General features: G+C 49.8%; 1 protein-coding gene across 3 annotated transcripts in view; it reads right to left on the reverse strand.

Annotated features, from left to right (window-relative positions):
* Positions 1-19326, reverse strand: part of Src42A (Tyrosine-protein kinase Src42A) — a 102864-nt gene extending 83538 nt beyond the window's left edge. For 2 of the 3 annotated variants that reach the window (XR_013309133.1, XM_077639788.1), the window contains exon 1: positions 18530-19325. Coding sequence is in view for 2 of the 3 variants with exons in the window: in XM_077639788.1 (XP_077495914.1) it covers positions 18530-18987 (458 nt within the window). In the remaining variant the exon portion in view is untranslated. Of the gene's footprint in view, positions 1-18529 lie in introns of all 3 variants that reach the window. The other variant, XM_077639787.1, reaches the window with a different exon arrangement.
* Positions 19327-19358: the final 32 nt, after the last annotated feature.

Below are 19358 nucleotides of genomic sequence, written 5' to 3' on the forward strand. Positions count from 1 at the left end.
GGAGAGGGCCAACAGCCTCTTGGACGAGGCCAACACGGCGATTCTATCCCGTCTTAATTCTTGGCTCGAGCGAACTGCACGCCTCTGCTATTTCGCCGAGATGCGTGCCTGTCCGTGTGCCGGTCGGTAAGCGTGGAAGCGAGGCGAAGCGCTTCATGAGCGGCTTATGCACAAGGCGTCCACCGACTTCGGGACCCGGAGTCTGAGAGCGACCTGCCTTCGCCTCACAGTGCCAGGGATCGACTTCTCGACTACCACGACCTCAGCCTGTTTAGTAGAAGTTCCCGCTTAATGTACCATCCACCGCATAAATCTCGCCCCAGAAAGCAACCGGGCTTTGTGGCGCCAACTTCAAACGGCCGCAGTCACGACCGCTTTCCTTCTCTCCATTATAACCCACGGTAAAACCCCTCCTTACTGTCTTACCACCAGAGCTGACTTTGATCGCGTCTTTCTGATTTGCCCCAAAAACCCTAGTCCCCGCGGCAAGGGTCGGAACACCGGGAGCGATGGGAGGCTGCTCTGCGCATGCAGCCGGAGCCACAGCTTCTGACAGTGGGCTGGTCCCGAGGGGTCGCCGAAGCGCAAAAGTACCCGGCCATCTAGAGCGGCCCAAGTTCCCGTCACCGTCCTGCTCACAGCTGTTATAGACTTTGTTCTTGGAGGTTGCTGGTGAGCTGCCATTCAAGACCGGAGGGCGCCTGCACTGCAGCACCTCATTGTCATTCTCCTATTCCACTCCCGTGGCCCGCGTCAGCGGTCGCAACCTGCCCTGAGTAGATGTACTATTCCCTTACCACTTCCAGTGCTTCGCTGCTCATCGTATAATTGTAGTGTCCTTCCTAGACTACTGAACATTACTTCAGTTTTCTTCATGCTAATTTTTCGACCCGCCGTCCTGCCTTGCCTGTCTAAGTCCTCGATCATGCTCTGTCCCCTGAGTTACTTAGTCATGCAATGTCACAAGCAAATCGGAGATTACTAATGCATTCTACATTGAACTTTATGCCCTACCATTGGCAACCCAGTTCTCCGAATACCTGCTGTAAACACGCGGTGACCAGTACCGGAGGGTTCGTGTCTCCCTGCCTCACACTCTCCGATTGGGATTCCATATAACTTTCCCTAGTGGAGGACTATAGTCGCTGTGCAACCGCTATATATATATATGTTCCTGTATATTTGCATATGCCTCTTCTGCGCCCTGATTACGCAATGTCTGCATCACTGCCGAGCTTTCGACTGCGTCAAAAGCTTTCTCGCAACCTATGAAGACCATATGTGGGGTTGGTTATATTGGGCGCACTTCTCTGTCACCTAGCTGATATGATCGCTTCAATGTGGTCTATACAGCCGAGCTTTTCCACAAGCCAGCCTGGTCCTTGGGTTGACTGGAGTCTAAAGTTGCTTTACTTCTAATGGACTGTGACAATCCTGCCCTCCCTACCAACAACAACCTCCAAGAGCTGCCCGTAAATCCAGCCCTGGCAACAGTTCGTATAAACCAGTAATTCGAAATAAGCGAGTCCGCATTAACGAGATAACGAGGCCCGCCGACTGCTTACCATCGTCTTCTGGTTGGCTGAACGTCTGCAGCGCCCCTAGCCACGAAATCTAGCAGAATGGCAGAAGCGTACGACGTATTCCCACCATTTTTCTGCTACTTTCTTTTCACCCTCTTAACGACACCCGGGAAGGTGCACTTGGGTGCATAAAAGCGGTGTGCCGTCGCAATCACCGGCGCGGAATAATTGCGCGCCCCGGCCACTACGCGTCGCCAGCGAGCCGTGCACGCTTCGCGCTAATTAGCGCGAAGAGCGGGGGTGGCGCGGTTTCGAAAACTAGAGGACCCTCCCTCTCTCTCTCCCTCTCTCTTTCCGACGCCATCGCTCTGCGCGACTATGGCGCTTTGGCCGACTCCAGTCATTTCCCGTTGTCATGGCAACAGCAGCTGCGTCGCAAGTATACATAAGGCCGTTGGAGGCGCAGACTTGCCTTGCGCCATTTCCTGACGCAACGATGATTAGCGCGCAGGGATGCCAGAGTGCTTTATGCTGGCTTCGACCCGGATTTAATCCCCCCCCCCCCCAAATCTCGAAGTTAAAGGGACACCGAATGGAACTCCATCCAACTTTCATTCCGGGCGAAATTCATTTGTACGGCTTCTTGCGGTCCTGCTGGCGGTTCGTTAGGGAGCAAAAAGATATGCGGAATTTAAAAGTGAACCATTTTTTCCGCCGACGCTTGATTAAAAACTCGCGACGCTCATGTCGACGCACAGACTCCGTGATAGTTGGCGCTGTGTCTAGTCTCAAAGATCCGCGTTGAAAAAAAAATAACGTCACCGCGTTTTGTGGAAGCGGTCACTGGCGACGAAACCCGCATTTTATTTTCGGACCTGTTCTGACTTATCAAAGCACCTTTTTCATCAGTGCAGCCTCTTTGTGATTTGGAACACGGCAATAAGTTCACAGGAACCGACTTTAATTTGTCGTAAACGACCCCTTTTTGCAGGTTGACTAGATCGGCAAAGCAAGCTCGGACACTAATCGGGCCGCGATCACATGCCAGGTTGCTTGGCTAAAGGCTGACCACAAAGGTCGGGCCAACCTTCAGCCCTGACGTGAAGCCAGCCGTAAATGCTTCGGTCAAAGTGTCCGGGGACGATCGACAGCTGGAGATGACCATTCCGTCATTGATTACAGCCACACTTATCAAATGGAGTCGAAGAAAAACACACACATCTGTGAAGCGCTAAGTGCTGTACTACTGCCAGAAGAATGCATTACTACCTGGTTGCACTAATTAATAATTGTTTTTTGGGGTGGAAAGGAAATGGCGCAGTATCTGTCATTTATCGTTGGACACCTGAACCGCGCCGTACGGGAAGCGATAAGGAGGGGGTGAAAGAAGAAAGGAAGAGAGAGGTGCCGTAGTGGAGGGCTCCGGAATAATTTCGACCACCTGGGGATCTTTAACGTGCACTGACATCGCACAGCACACGGGCGCCTTAGCGTTTTGCCTCCATAAAAACGCAGCTGCCGCGGTCGGGTTCGAACCCGGGAACTCCGAATCAGTAGCCGAGCGCCCTTGCCACTGAGCCACCGCGGCGGGTACCTGGTTGCACTTGCGAATGGTAAAAGACTACCACGCCTTCCGTCTTCTTCTATTCTATTATTCTTGTAACTAAACCTACTGTAGTAGTAGTAGTAGTAGTAGTAGTAGTAGTAGTAGTAGTAGTAGTAGTAGTAGTAGTAGTAGTGATGGTTTATTCAAAATAATAATACAGAGGAAGGAAAAGATCTTTGCTATCCCCGGCATCTGTCATCGCTACATGGAAGCACCTGACGTGGGGCAGATGAAATAGACAGCAGGCAGACTGGAGAAATGAAATGAATGAGGTGAGGGGACAGGCATAGAGCATAGGACACTCTATTTACACAATGACATACGCACAGGTCGGGCGCATGTGATGGCCATAATCAAAGGCGAAACTCGAAAAGGCGCCCATGTACTGTGCGATGTCAGCTCACGTTGAAAGATCCCCGGGCGGGGCGAATTCGCCCAGAGCCCTCCACTACGGCTCGGCGACAGGACAGTGACGCAGACGCTGGCTGTTTGATTCACGCCAGCGGTATGCTCCCTTCGCGGCGGCTCATGATAGCGACAAGCAGACGGAGCCCTTATCGCTCGCGACGGCGTAAATATCACAGCCAGCGCCTGCGTCGCTGTCCGCGTCGCCTTTTAAGCGGCAGCACACCAGGCTAAATTATCTGTTCGTTCGAATGTATAGCGTTTGAGAGAGCACTGCAGTCGCGACATGCCAGCAAGCTTTTCACGTGGTATTTTTTTTTTATTTCTCGGGCATCTGCACCTGAACAGCCAGGACACCTGAACAGCCAGGAAGACGCCATTCAGTTTACGTTGGAAGAAGAGGTGGACGGCAGTCTGCCTTTTCTGGACGTCCTCGTCTCAAGGAAAGGCCAGAAGTTGTCGTTTAGCGTGTATAGAAAGGCTACACATACAGGCCGCTACCTACATTTCAGTTCCGTCCATCCTGCCGCCCAAAAAAGAGCCGTTGTGAGCAGTTTAATGCAGCGGGCCAAGAAGATATGCACAAACACCACTGACGCCGCTGCGGACGCGTCAAGGGTACGAAAAGATCTCACTAGCTGTGGTTACCCAAGCCATTTCATCAGGTCCACAGAACGACGGCTGTCACGGCCTCGTCATCCGGACGCCCCTCTTCCGCCCAAAAAACGTGCGGCTATTCCTTATGTGCCGAAAACAAGTGAGTGCCTCGCCCGTGTATTACGAGAGTATGACGTGCAAGTTGCCCATGTCCCTGTCAAGAAAATGCGACAACAACTGATGAACGTCAAAGATCAGTTGCCAAAAGAGAAGTTCCCAGGAGTTGTCTACGCCATCCCTTGTGCAGATTGCAACGGTGTTTACATCGGCGAAACCGGAAGTTACAAGAAGCGCCTACAGCAACATGCTCGTGATGTGCAGAAAGAAGATACCCGCAATAACGCCTTGGCAGAGCACGCGGTGACGGCAAATCACAGAATAGATTGGGAAAAAGCAAGAATCATCGAAAAAGAGAAACTGACAACATCACGGCTTCATCTCGAGTCCCTGGTGATACAGACAACGGCTCACACGCTTAATCGTAACGAGGGCAATCTTAACCCGATTTACGCGCGATCTTTACGGCGATTACTATAGCTTTTAAAAAGACGAACCCTCTTGGTGTGTTTCCATTGTGAACAAGGCCCCCGTTCTGGGCGCCGAAACGTCAATACAATTTTTTTTCGTTTTACTGGTCGGCGTCTCTTTGTTTTGAAATGAAGCGGAAAAACAAATACCTAATGGATGGAAAGTTAGAAACTGTTCAATCGAACGTATTGCGGACCGTTCTACAACTTTATGATTGAAATGTTTTGCCCAATTCCGTTGCTTGCGAAGTTGGTTAATTAAATCGCGACTAATTATGCGATTAAGCAGAATACAAATTATACTGTGGCTCGCTCCATACAACCGCCAGCGACATGCATTTGGTCGCATCATCTTAGAGTGCCTCGGCACATTTTTAAACCCTGGCTAAAGTTCGCTGGGACACCCTGTACAATCAAATGATTACGAGCTAAGCCGGGCGGCTACAAAGGAAAAATGCACAGCCTTTTTTCAAACATTCGGAGCTCGACAGAAAAAGATTCGTCCCGGTCCGTTCTTTCCCAGCCGTGGTGGGCTGCTCTCGCATTCTCATCAGTTGTTCTCAATCCTACCGAGAAGGAAAGCTGGCGCCACTGTCTATGCGAGTTTCTGAAAGCGGACTTCATCCACTGCGGGAATGCCGGGAAGACGAGGTTTCCTATTTGGCTAGGCTACTGTTGGCCCAAAGTAACATAGATTCTGCCTCTGAACCGGAAGCTGCACTGCTCTGCCTTTATAAAAAATGGCCTATAGACTTCTTATAGACTCCATTGCCTTCCTGTATATAATTCTTGTTGTCTATTCATAATCTATAGACAAGTTACTAAATGTGTATGGCCATAAATCTATAGATTGTCTATAGACTGTTCATAGGATTTGTATTCCCTACAGACTGTTCTCTAGAGTTTGTGTCCCGTTCGTGTTGCGCTGAGAGCGAAAATGAACACTTACCAACTCGCCCAAATTTCCGCCTTGCTGAACGTTATCTCTAGACTTTGTCTACAGTATATAGACTTTATAGACAGAAGTCTATGGACATTCTAGACTGTCGGAAGAAATTTTTGTAAGGGTGCGCCGCCATGCTCTCTGATGCGCGCGGGGATGAAGTTATTTCGAAGTGCGCTTTGCTCGAGGTCTGCCTCGCGAGGAGTCGCATTATTGTGGCGGAAGCCACGTTTCATGACCAACAATAGCCAGGCCAAATACGAAACCTCGTCTTCCCAGCATTCTGGCGCCTCTGAGCCACGGTGGATGCAGCGCAGCGCCGTATGCTTTCCCTCCAGGCAATATTGATAAACTCCACGGGCTCACGTAACCGCTAAGTGTATACAACTCATAGACAAGCTAACCACAAATGACGCAACGACGATTGAGAACTTCCGGTCGCTCCGTGCAGCCACGATAACATCACGAGGCAACGACGAGATGAACGACATCACGACAAATACCCCCCTCTGCATATCGAGCACAATGATCCCGCAGTGGCAGCGCTTCCGAAGGCCCATTTGCAAACCGAAGCAACATAAGCAGAACGCAATGCGCAGAGGTGCATCGCAGGGAACTGCACAACGCAGACACGCCCCCTGCGCTCGCGGGAACATCGATTACGCCGACCCGGACGCGCTTTGCCCCCGACATCGTGCCGACGTTTACCTTGTTCATATTAGCGTAACTGCACGGCGCCACCGGCAGTTTCTGGTCATCGCTCCGCCATTTCAGTTCGGCGTGTCCACGACTGTGCTTAGTTCCCCACGAATTGCATTCACGAAAAACCCCATAACTCCCTTCGAAAAGCATCCACACCTGCCTGTGCATGATACGCCTCTACAGGGTAGTAGCAGTCCCCCTCCCCCCACCCTTTCCCGCTCCTTTCAAAGCGACAGCATCCCATCATGCGATTCACACAAGTCGCTCATTGATCACGATGTAATGACGTCACAAGGTCACGTTACCACGGCGCGAAAATTCAAAACTGAAAAAACAAGGGTTCTGAGCGCAACCGGGGAAGAACAAGACATGCAGGTTGGAACAAGTTGTGGGCGGACTCACTTGGCGCATGATTACGTGTGTGCCAACACAGGTATGATGACAGCGACAACGTTGTATATGCGGTGAAAGAACTGACATACATACACACAAAACTATGAAGCAGTAACGTTATCTTTATTTCGTGTTCAAGGTTGGTTTAATAGCTTTGAAGTGTTCGGCTATAGTACACGATTATTTTAGGTTTTTATTCGCATGACCAAACGTGTTTTTTCCGGTCTCTAGTATATCTTTTCTCACAACAGTGCATAGAAAGCAATAAGAAAGATTTATTAAAATAGAATATCTTCAGTTTTGAAAACACGTTTCTACACCCTGACTTGATTCCGAATGAATTTGCTGCGAAAATCACTGGACGCTCTTCGACATAGGGAAATTGTTAACTAGCTGCAACAGATTTCACTGGGCACTCAAGTGAGATGTCACGGTTATGCGAACAAGAGTTTTAATCAGCTTGAACCCCATGCAGTTTGCCCCTCATTTCTCTCGATGTGTCGAACTGCACCAGTATTTTATAGCAAGTATCTATTGACAGGAGTATATACAGGGAAGTAACGTTCTACTACCTTTTTATTAACAAAGATGCATAGAATGTAAAAATTATTTTCTAATAACTTTCTACATACAAAGAAGTAACTTTCTACCAACTTTCTATCAACAATTGTTGACAGAATGTAAAAGTAACTACAAGGTTACTAGAGTTCATGAAAGTTAATACAAATTCTAAAGTTGATAGCCATTTTTGTAAGGGTTGCTTCAAACGCTGTCGCATTTCACTTAAGAACTTAAGCGTCCCCGTAACTGTTTTTTTTTTCCTCCATTTCTTCCATCCTAGCTCGCTTATTTCCCTCGTCATCATTCCTTCCCCTTCGCCCCACATTTCGAGATTTGTTACACAGGGGCTCCGAACAATTAATCTCACCACAACCGGAATTCCGAGCAAACCCCCCACTGAACGTGTCACTTCAGTCACGCACTTACTTCACTAAGTACATTCACTAAAAAAAAAAAAAACATAGCAACACTTCTCCGAAACTGCGCCTGCCACCTACCGATAAATACAGATACTCCACCCGCTACTGTGGCAGTGCCGCGACCGCTCGGCCGGACGAATTCCTTAATTAGACCGACCCGGAGGAGCTCTGCTACCGCAAAGTCACGCTCGCTTTCCGCCAATGGAAATGAGAAGCGCGAAAAAAAAAATAAAGAAAAACGAGCGACGGGAGCCAACGTCGGTCTCTCGCGGGGTATGTGCGCCAAGGGCGGCCTGACAAATGCTCCGGAAAGGAAAGGAACCGGCGAGACAGAAACCAACAAAACGAGGAAGGGCCCCCGATCCGGCGTTTTTCTTGTCGCGTACAGTATACACATATATACGGGGAAACACGCCCAACGGGACTGCGAACTCAAGAAGCGAGAAAATGACAACAAAATGAAAGGAAAGACAACGTGCACAACTCCCCCCTTTCTCGTTTGTCGAGAGTTTTCTGCCAAACGGGCGCTCGCTGCTCCCGGTTCTCCCCGTTATCTCCCCCCCCCCCCTCCCCCCCATCTCCTTTCCGGCAGCCCAGCAGCGGCAGGCAGTCCGCTATTTTTGAACCCCGGCCAAGGAAAAAGGAGGAGGAGAAGCTGGAAACGCGAACCCTGTCTCGCGGCGCGAGAAAGAAAAAAACGGCAAGTGGGAGGAAAGCAACTGGAGACCGCGTCGGCGTCGGAGGCGAACTGCATAACCGCATTCCAACCGGAGTGTATTACGTGCGACAGTTCCTCCCTCTCCTCCCCCCTCCCCGCACACCGCCCGCTTCACCACCCGGCCACACGGCGTTGCGACAGCTGTCATTATTAAGGCCTCCGACCGCCTCTCGCTGTCAAGTTAGGCGCTTTCCTGATATGGATATGTCCGGTGGAGCACCGACATCGACGTCCACATTAGTCATTATCGGACACGTGGTCGCTTTCGAAAGCCTGCGCGCTCTTCCCGATCCGACTTCGACCTCTTCACATCCCAGTTCGATCTCGGCGTTCGTCAGGGCTCACAACTTCTCTCTGATGTCTCATCCAATGCTTTTCCAAGGCCCAGTAAACGCTAAGCGTTCATTTCAGGCCAGAGATGAAAACGACAGACAATTCTATTTTGCCTTTCGTCCTGTCCCGCACAGAACGCGCTCGTCCTTACTGCGGCCGCCACAGGCTGATTTGCATCGCTCGGGTCACGGCCTCCGTAGATGGGTGCATGCTCCCGGGTCAAAGTTTTTTTTTTTTGCATTCGTGTTCACAAGTGGGTAGGACCCACCCACGCGCTAAAGAAGACAAAACTGTGCGTGGTAAGCACCAGTGATTTATTTAATTTATCTCAATTCATCTCCACTACTCTTTCTCCCTCGCCCCTTCTCACAAGGCGTGGCTGAGGGCCCGTTTTCTGTGCGCGCCCAGGAAGAAGACATGTCCAAATGGGCACGGCTTAAACGGGGAGAAAATTCCCTCGCTCTAGAAAACTCGACTCTGAATTAAAAGACCTGCGTGTTCAACACCCCCCCATTTCCCTTTTTTCCCGAACGCATTTACACATAACTCGTAAGGTGAAGTAGCGTAAGTTTTTAAATATTCACTTTCAACCCAGATGACGTAAAAGGAACGACGTGTCAGTAGGGGGCGTGCGAATATTCGGAAATTTCGGATACCGAATCAAATATCTCCTTATTCGATTATTCGACCGAATCGGACAGTGCATGTGCAAAATTATTCGAAACAAATCAAATATGTCCTCAAGTTTTCGAACACCTTTCGAATGATTGGCGCCAAGTTCCAAAAGCGCCTGCGGTATTTTTCGACCGTGAGCCCCATGATGACGGGAATAAAGTTCATTCACTTATTCCACCACTAGTCCAAAAAACTGGAACCATACACGCCGCATACCATACTACCGTGATCGGTACGCGCGGAATGTAGCGGAATGTCCGTTCCAGTGACTTTAGCGGAATGGAGGGTTCAGCGCCGCGGTGCGGTACATTCGCGTGGCGGTGTTCGTAATCCTCATACATGGCCTCAGAGATTAGACGACGCAGCAGGGCCCAGGCCTTTATGCCTAACCTCGGAGGCCATGCCTAACCTCGGAGGCCATGCCTAACCTCGGAGGCCATGCCTAACCTCGGAGGCCATGCCTCATATACGTAACTCTCGCCCGTCTCATGTACTGATTTGTGGCGCTAGTTCATTATCTTCCGTTAACAATAGCAAAAGGCGCTTTTCCTGTGCGCGTAACTTGACAAGGATAAGGTTAATACACTGGGTTCGTGTTGCGAGCCCCGTAAGGGATATGATCATAGTTGCGCATTTAACATACACAGCTATAACTGCGAAAGCAGCGCTTCGCTGCTTCTCACGATTGCTCACTGAATATCCGCACACGTAGCGAATATTCGTAAAGATATAAGATTCGTATTCGTTTCGGTTTTTAGCTAAGCTATTCGTGTTTGATTCGGTTTGGAAAGCAAGTACTATTCGCATACCCCTACCCCTACGGGTCAGCCGTCGCCACGCAACAGTCAACTCCGCATCTGAGGTTCCGACCAATCGGTTCGGACCTAAGCAGACAAACTTTACGGTGGGTCAACAGCGAAACGAAGGAAAGACGAACGCTGACTAACAACGATGTTTATGGAAGAACGAAAAGGGAAAATATACAGTAAGCACCAGCGATGAAACAAAAAAAAAACGAAAAAGTAAAGAACCTATGCCACGTGCGAGGCAAGAATTATCCAATTTCATTGCCAATTAATGTCACAGAAGGACTGCTGATGCATTTTTCTCCTTGTTTACGGATGTGATATACGTTTCCATGACTTCGCACGTCACCTCGTTTTTATGACGGAACAGCTCTGCCGTCTTCTTGTTACAACGGTTCACATTTGCATTTTTTTTTTGCAAAGAAACTTTGACAAAGTTTCGTTGTGACAAAGTTCTTCACCTTTCTGTCCGTATTTTTTTTTTTTGATCGCTGGCGCTCACTGTATATTTTACCTTTCTGTCCTTCAATAAACTCCGTTGTTACTGCTTGTCTTTTTGTGTCGCCTTTGTTGCGCTGTTCACCCGCCACGAATGCTCACCAACAACTCGCCCAAACCTCAAGCTTTACTGACTTTACTCAATAAACCTTATTCCTCCTCCTAGAAGAATAGGGGGTCAGGCACGCACACACAAACAGAGAGAGAATCGCGCGCCTTTCCTTTTTTCGCATCCCCTTTTCTTGCGAACGACAGATGCCTCCACCGCAACGAAGAAAACGCATCGGACAATCCGGATTCGTATATTGCATGGACACAGGGTTTATATCATCGTTCATTTCTTGATTTCATCAGATCAGCTCAACTTTTTTCATTTATTTAAGCATCTTATACCCCTGTCACACGGGCACTTGTAAGGCCTTAGAAATTAAGGTCCTTTGCCCCAAAGGCGCGTGACGCGCATCTACACGGCAAAGCGTCGAGACCTTTGCGATAAAGTTCCGTAGCAATAAAGGCGGCCGTCAGCGGCCTTAAAGTTACTTAAAGGAGCAACCCAGACGGCAGCGCCAGCTAGCGAGCTCAAAGAATAAAAAATTGACGCAATTTTTAGTTTTGAAACCGTAAAAAATATCTAATTTATCTTATTCAATGGTTAATTTTGCGTTACAGTGCACTTAACCGTAGAGGAGGCTATGACTAAAGACATCCACACTGCTAAGAAAGGACTTGAACGCTTTTCAGCAGCCGCATCGACAAACGCTCGTTTATTATCGTGTTAGCTACTTTTTCCAACATAAACGAATGCACTCTTAGCTGAAGTGCTACCGTCTGCTTTAATTTCATAATGTTACTAGCGCCGCTGCACACACAGCGGTGACTTTTGGCATTCACGGAGGCCGCGTTCTAGCTCCTTTTGATTTGCCGTGTAGCAGCGTCGCTGCTCCTTTTCGGTTTTCCTCCTTTAGTGCAATAAGACAACTTTACGGCAAAGGCCGAGAAGAAGTCCCGTGTGACAGGGGTATTACTCATCTCTCACTTCATAGTTTCTATGCCCTGAGGCAATAAACATCGCTTCAAAAAAACGCATCGGTAGCAAAGAGAAGGACGGCGCTGCCTTCCGCACCGTTTTCCGAGTCTGCTACGCCGGGTGGAATCTGGCCATGAAATAAGGCAAAACGAGTGCAACCAAGCAAAAAAAATCGAGTCAGCTCCAGTTCATTAAAAAAAAAAAAACGACGCCTCGGTCGTTTCATACCGATACAACGGCTTATGACGCAACTGGCCTTCGCATCGCTCGCGACAGCATTCCGAACTAGGTCACTTTTTTTTATTTTCCTTTAATTCGCCCCCCACCCTGTTCATTTACTGGTCAGTCCTGTCCACGCGTGTCCTTTGGTACATCGATGTCGCTTAGTTAACCGCTTCCGTTCCTGTCTGTCCCATTTCTCGTTTTATTACTTTCCACTCTTTGTCTCCCATCTCTCGACTCCACACGCTAACGACATTCCTGACGCGATGCGCGTCCCATCTACGTCGACATTCTGCGAGCATTCACTGAACGTAGTACATGTTCATTTGAGCATGGCTTATACGGGGCGTGTTCTGCTCTTGAAATGATCAACCAGGAGCAAGCTAGAATAGCACGACGTCGCCTTTATGTCTTTTTGCGGAGGGAAATACGGTCATTTCAGGGAGGAGTCGGACAGCACCTCCGCATTTTGGGCTCCAGCCAGTCTACGTAAACCAAAAGTAAAGACACTTCCGTTCGGTTGATACCTCGCGTGTTGCAAAAATCGCTTGGGTTGCAAAAATTGCCGCATCTCGCTTCCTGGTTAAGAACGAAACTGCCGGCCCGGTCTTAAAGCGGCATAACGGCAGCGGGGCTTTCGCGATTTAACCTTAGGGCAAGAAACAAAACTTCAGCTAAGAAAAGGCGCCGTAACTCAACTTCGCCTCTCAACACGCGATTCCCTTCACTACGGCCATACCTTACATCGCCAACGTGCACCTCCTCCAGTACGTTCGCGGCGCCTTCGTACGAGGGCATTTTTGTAAGGAAAAAAAAAAGCAAAATAGAGTAAGCGATCGTTACAACGAAATCCGTGTTTGCCGACTGCCGCCTTATACGAAGTGGTCCGTGGGAATAGTCTCCCCCACCCGCTTTTCTTTCTTTTTTTAAGTGTTACTGGCGAGTCTACACCTGCTATCGATTTCAAAATAGACTACATCCAAGCCAGCAAGGGGCAATCTAAACGCTTCAAGAAAGGAAACCTCATCTCTCGCGATGCGGAAATAAGTACCTTGCATCCGGGGAAAAAAAAAAAAACGAGTTCATCGACACAGCCTCGCGCCCACAGAGACAGCACTGCATGCAGACTCGCCATCGGAGCTGCTGCTGCTACTACGCGCCGTCCGAGCAGCGGAACGCGGCGGGAGGAAGACCGATCAGGAATTCGATAAACGACGCCAGGTTTTCCCCGAATGCCGCCGAGCGATGCGGCGGACACCCGCGCGCCGACTCGAACATGCGAGTTCCGATTACTCCCCCCCCCCCCCCCCCCCACCCCCACCCCCGTCAATCTTCGACCCTCAGCGTGGAGAAAGAATGCGAGGAGGACTTTGGGGCTGCATCGGTTCTACAGGCTCTAGCTGCTGCTGCTCTGTTTATACGATTTTGCAAGGCGGGAAAGCAATGGGGGGGACGCGCCTTTGATACATGGTGAGAAGTGCAAAAGGCATGTAGATAATAATACAACCCAGCACGATGTCAACAACCCATAACCGAAGCTTGACAAACTCTATTACAACATCATGCTCAGACAACAGAGACGGCGGAGTTATGATTCTGAGCAAACAAATGATTACAAATCATGCACTGCCTCAGCACATGCCGTAATGCTGCGGGAAAAAGCTGCACCTCTTCTGCACAGCACTATGGCTCCACTCCGCTGAAAAGGTACCGAAATGCCGCACTTAAACCTCTTCCACGAAGCTAAAAAATCTCAGCCAGCTAACTGGCTGAGAAGAAAGAAGATGAGAATAAGAAGAATAATGAAGAGAGAAGAAACGGCTGAATATAATAAGATAACACCAGGCCTCTTCTCCAGTAGCCGCTTTCTAGGCACGCAAATGCCTAGGCTGTAGACTACTCACAGCAGGTCATCAAACACTGCACAACTGTTACTGACCAAAATGTGACCCTGTGACTCCCAACGAATGACACCGGAACTTTTCCTGTTATGACAGAGAGCGACGCTACAGGAGGAGCTGCAAATGCATAACTACCTATTAAATACACTGCACAATGTGCAGCCATCCAAGCTTGGTGCATGACATTAAAGCATTAGGAGGATGAGATGCAGTGACCAGAGAGAGGACTGTGAGGTCTAGAATCAGCCTAGATTTTAGACAAGAGCAAAGCAGTCGGGGCATGCTTTAATCACCCATCTCTTGCGTAATATCCCAACGTGGGATATTCGAGGTAAAAAAAAAATAATAGACGAGAAGCAGACGTGTCAGCAGTAAGGCAAAAAGTGCAACAGTTCAAGAAACCATTCAAGAATGGATACTACTTTAACCAAGGCAGACAAGTGACCGCTTCAGCAACATAACATAGCACAATTGTAAAATACAGGCCAGCTGGTCAGCGCACTGGAAGGTTTTCCCAGGAGAACCCGACAGAAATGGTGGAATTAGCAGAACTGTCAAAATCATCAAGCACTCAAGAGTGCAGGAAGCCTGAATGCAGCAAAGAGGAAATTTGGCATAAGATAGTAAAGGCAGCAGAGCACTGTACACTGTTTTTCGCAATTCTCAAGAAGGCCACAGCATTACTGGAAAAAGTGGCTAAAGGAGGAATCAGTGAAAGCCTTGCAAACAAAGCACACGCAATGCAGCACACGAGGATGAACTGCGTAACTGCTGAAGGAATGCAAATATATTATGGTCCGAATTCGGAAAGCGCAGCGAACCACACGATATTAGTGTACCAAAAGAAATCTGCGATGATTTACCAAAATGAGTGAAATCATCTGTAATCGCTGACTGCTACTTTACACTGTCCACTGCTTGCAAGGTGCTTGCTAAAATACCTGCTTACAGAACGCAAGCACTTCCAGCCAACCAAGTTCAGAACAGGCTGATTTTGAGGAGTGCCTGGCAAATGATAACATTTATCATGATGCCATTACTAAGGTTACAGAGAAATTAGCAGAAAATAACGAGCACCTGTATGTTGCCTTCATGGATTGTGACAAGGCATTTCATTTAATGGATACAGCCACCCCACAATCAGGCCATCAGAAGCACTTCTCCCTATGCAAAGAAGAAAAGTCAAGTTTTTGTGTTTGCCCCAAGGTAGGTGCAGTGCTGCACAGTGTATGCCTTTATCATGTGCTGTGCCTCAGCCCCAGAAGCTTTGTGATGGTCTCTGCTACATGGTGGGCCAACAGATATGACTGCAGCTGCCAAGAAGGTTCTAATTTACAATTTGTACTGTAGGCTAAACACATATTGCCACAGGATAAACAGAGAACAAAACACGAACTAAAATGGTACACATGACGCAGAAGCAAAACAAAAGGGTAAAGTTAAGGATTTCCAAGAAACATCTTTGGGAGGTTACATGCCTGTCTTCAGGAGGGCCCAAGGCTGAGAGGGTCACAGTACACATGCACATGCTCATTTACCAGGGGGGTTAGCACATATGCATACAAGCATGCACATTTCAGCTACCACCCTACTGGAAAACCCAGCTGTTTCCACCAACAAAGCATTCCCACCGCCTTTCATCACTGCCTCTCCACAACCAGCACTTCCACCAAGCGTTGAGATGCTAGGAGTTGACTCCAGAAGAAGTACTGCTGCAGGCCCACAATGTTTCGAATGGAATCTTCTTTCCTTCCGTCCACCACTGGTTTTGCTACAACGGCGTCTTGGGTGACTTGGGGGCGCTTCCTGCTACACAGACAGCCCATCACAATGGAGCGGTGGCAGATTGCTTGTCAACAACGCAAGACTTCCTCCTCGTTCACCGACGACTTCGCGATGAGGGGTTGCTGGTGACAGTCGGTTGACGCGAAAAGGGAAGCATGGGGGTGGGAAAGAATGGAAGCGACAAAGGCCGGAGGGGAGGGAACGCGTTGCTAGGCGACCGTGGCGTCGGACGGCTACCAGCGGTAGCGAAACGTGAGATGAGTAGCACTCGCAGATCGCGCTCGGGAGATTTAAATTCATCCCAACTTTATCGAGCTAAATTTAAGATTCATCTATTACACGTTCTTGTAAACCAGCGCAACGGCTCGAGGCCAAACAGGCAAGGGACAGTGTTTTGTCCATGTCTGACCAACTCGCCCACCAGTTAATGTTGTACTACATCTATTACAGGGTCCACTCGAACGACTAACGTGTTTGAGGAAAAAAAAAAAAAGACCGATCTTCCATCTACACCTCAGGGAGCAATCGCTAGTTGTCGACTAATACGGTGTCTGTTGTCTTACAGCTGGTACAGGTCGAAAAATTACGGAATTGAGCACTGTACTGGCATGGAGTCCACGATTCCTCTCTCAAAGTTTCTTTCCTTTCCTAAGTGATCATCCTGGAAGCGTGAATGTCCGTGCGCAAAAAGGAGTCCTCACGGACATAAAAGTGTTGATATCAGATGCCAAAAGCTGTTTAACGCATTCGTTGCCTCTTCTGTCAACGATCTGACAGTCTACACTGACACCCACGCGATGAAGTCATCCGCAGCCCAAGGCTTGCAATAACACGAACAGAAATACTCGGGATCTTTCCAGACATTCGAGACCAAATTTTCCGGTCGCTCCACCCTACAGATAGCATAACCAAGCGCGTTCCCAAGGCGCAGGTTTAAATGCCAGCGACGAGTCGTTATCGGACGAGAGAGCGATCTTTTGCGATAAACAGCTCGCAGCTCAAGTTACTTAGCTCAACTTCTTCGACGGCTAAGAATTCCAAGACACAGCCGCCGTTGTCTTGCGGGGGGACGCCTTGCGATAAGAATAACGGAAGCGAGCGAAAACCGGATTTTTATTTTCTTGTTTAACTAGTAACGCGTAATAAAAAAAGGGGTTTTAAGGACGTGAGCCAACGCATGAGATCCCGGGGCAAACGCCCAGTCTTCTCAAATCAGGCATCCATTTCCGATTACAGGCAAGAGGGTACCACAAGGGGCGGAGGTCAAAAGCCAGACCCCGATAACCATTTCTCTTTTTTATATCACGAAAGTTACGTCCGACCAGACGGCGCATAACATTAACTGGGAGCCCTTTTTTTCTTTTTAAGGCCAAAACACGGTCAACATTTTGTAGTGCCCGCGCCTTTTTGCAAGCTTGAGAACAACAGAAGTGCTAACACGAGTGCGTTCACTCCAAAGATCGAGCTGGCGTGAAAAGATAAGATCCCTCACAAAACGGCCAGAAATACTTCCTTTTTGCTTCTTACCCGGTTGCTCGCTTTACGTCACAAAAAGAGCAACGCGCTGAAAAACAGCAACTTTTTTTAAGTGCAGCTCGCTCGCTTATCACACGATTCGCTCAAATCAAAAGCCCATACGACAACGTCGACCGAAACCGCCGTAGCCGGCCCTCAAAACTGTCGGCGGCTCCAGACAAAGGGGTGTCTGATAAGTTCGCCCGCCCCGCCAACGTCTGTGCACACATGTTCGAAAACCCGTTTCTAACCTGCTTCGTGGGAGTGAAGAGTCGCAGAGTTGCCGAAACGGGCTCTCCTAAATCTATGCCTGAATCAACAACTTTTGTTTTCACTGTTTTCACCCCGGTTGGCAGGCTGGCGACGGCCGAGATGCGGTCGACCCGTCTTTTCCTCGAAGAAGCCCACCAAGAGGAAACTGTGGTCGCTGAAGGGACAGGAAAACGAACCACTAAAACGGGGTAACGGTGCAACCCGCGGCGAAGGCAGGCATGGAAAGAAGGAAGGTTGGTGCTGTGTGTGGGTCAAAGCCCGCGATATTTGGCGCCGGGCCCTGACGCAATCAACACGCCGCGCCAGGGCCTGTAGGGAAACAAAAAAAAGATAAGCGAATGCTTCCCAAAGAACTCGCTTGCCGAGGCAAGTGACATAACGCGACGTGTGCGGAACGGCGCGAAAGAAAAAGAACCGTCAGCTGGCGAAGAACGGAGGAAAAGGCGCGGATTCCGGGCATCCCAGATGCCGTAACCGCTGACCCGAAGATACTCGCAGAAGAGGATAAAAAGAGGCTCCCCGAAATGCTCGCTACCACGTCTTTTTGTTCTTGTTTTTTTTTTATTGCGGGCTACGATTGTTGCGGGGAGCAAAGCAAAGTGCAATGAAACACAAAACTGCGCCGGAAGAAAGCACAAAAAAGGTGGTAAGAGGGCAAGGAGACAGGCGACGGCAATGCACAAAGTCGGCCGCGCATACGACCTCGAAACGAATGCAGGCAAGCGAACCGAGCACGAGATAATGCGCTGCCTTCGCCTCTCCAGCAAGCATACAAGCACGCGCACAGACACACAGATATATCGGAAGTCGGAGGAGATTGTGGTAAGGCAAGCGGCTCGACGGATATAAAAGAAACAAAGCGAAATGGAGACGGAGCGGCGAAGGGTTTTGTTTTTGCAAAGAAGGGGAGAGAGGCTGAGCAAGTTTCCGTGAAATGTAGGGCTGCCCCAAAACGAAAAACGACGAAAACCAACGAACAAAAAAAGAGCAGAAATAATAATGAACGGCGAACGAATAGACAGAAACGGTTCTCGACTCACGGTTCGGCTTCGATGGACTTGAGCTTGGCCACATAGTTGGACGGAATGTAGCCTTCCTGTTTGGTCGACTTTGATCGGGCGAACCACCAGTCTCCCTGGGTGTCGTTGAGGATCTCCAGGTGCTCGCCCTTCTTGAAGCTGAGGTCCTCGTCGGTGCGCGCATCGTAGTCGTACAGGGCGACGAATATCTTTGCGCCCGATCCGGGCCCCGCCGACGTCTCGACGTCCGGCTGAACGGCGATGGGCACCGTGGGACCATTGCGACCGACGCCGCCGATGCCGCCGACGCCTCCGCCCGACAGCTCGATGTGATGCACGGGCCGGCCCGACACGGGCTCGTGGGTGGTCACCGGGCCGATATTGATCGAGGCGACGTCCCCTCTGTCCACGGGCGCCTGCACGGACTCCTTCTTGGAAGCCGACTTGGAGCCCGCCGATCGGCTGAAGCAGCTCCCCATGATGGCGTCCCACCCCTCTTCTTAGCAGACGAACAAAAAAACAGAGCGGCCCTTTTCTTCTTTCTTCGCTCGCCCGCCTTCAACGCGACGACACCGAAGCGGCGCCCGCCGCGCTGCTCGTAGGCGACGACGGGCCTACACCGTCGCCCATTGCTGGGAAGGCCTGGCACGGCGGACAACTCCGCTCACGACACGATGCACACACACGCACGCACCCATGAACCGCCACACAACCGAGGGGCAAACTTCCCCCGACACGGACAAGGCAAAGACGAGCGGGGCGACGCGGAACACGGACCGACGTCCGGCTAGGCGAGGCCAGCCAGGCGCTGGTTGGTCGCTGCACCCGAGGACGTACGGATGTGTTCGTC

This window comes from Amblyomma americanum, chromosome 10 (assembly GCF_052857255.1).
Source record: "Amblyomma americanum isolate KBUSLIRL-KWMA chromosome 10, ASM5285725v1, whole genome shotgun sequence".
Lineage (NCBI taxonomy): Eukaryota > Metazoa > Arthropoda > Arachnida > Ixodida > Ixodidae > Amblyomma > Amblyomma americanum.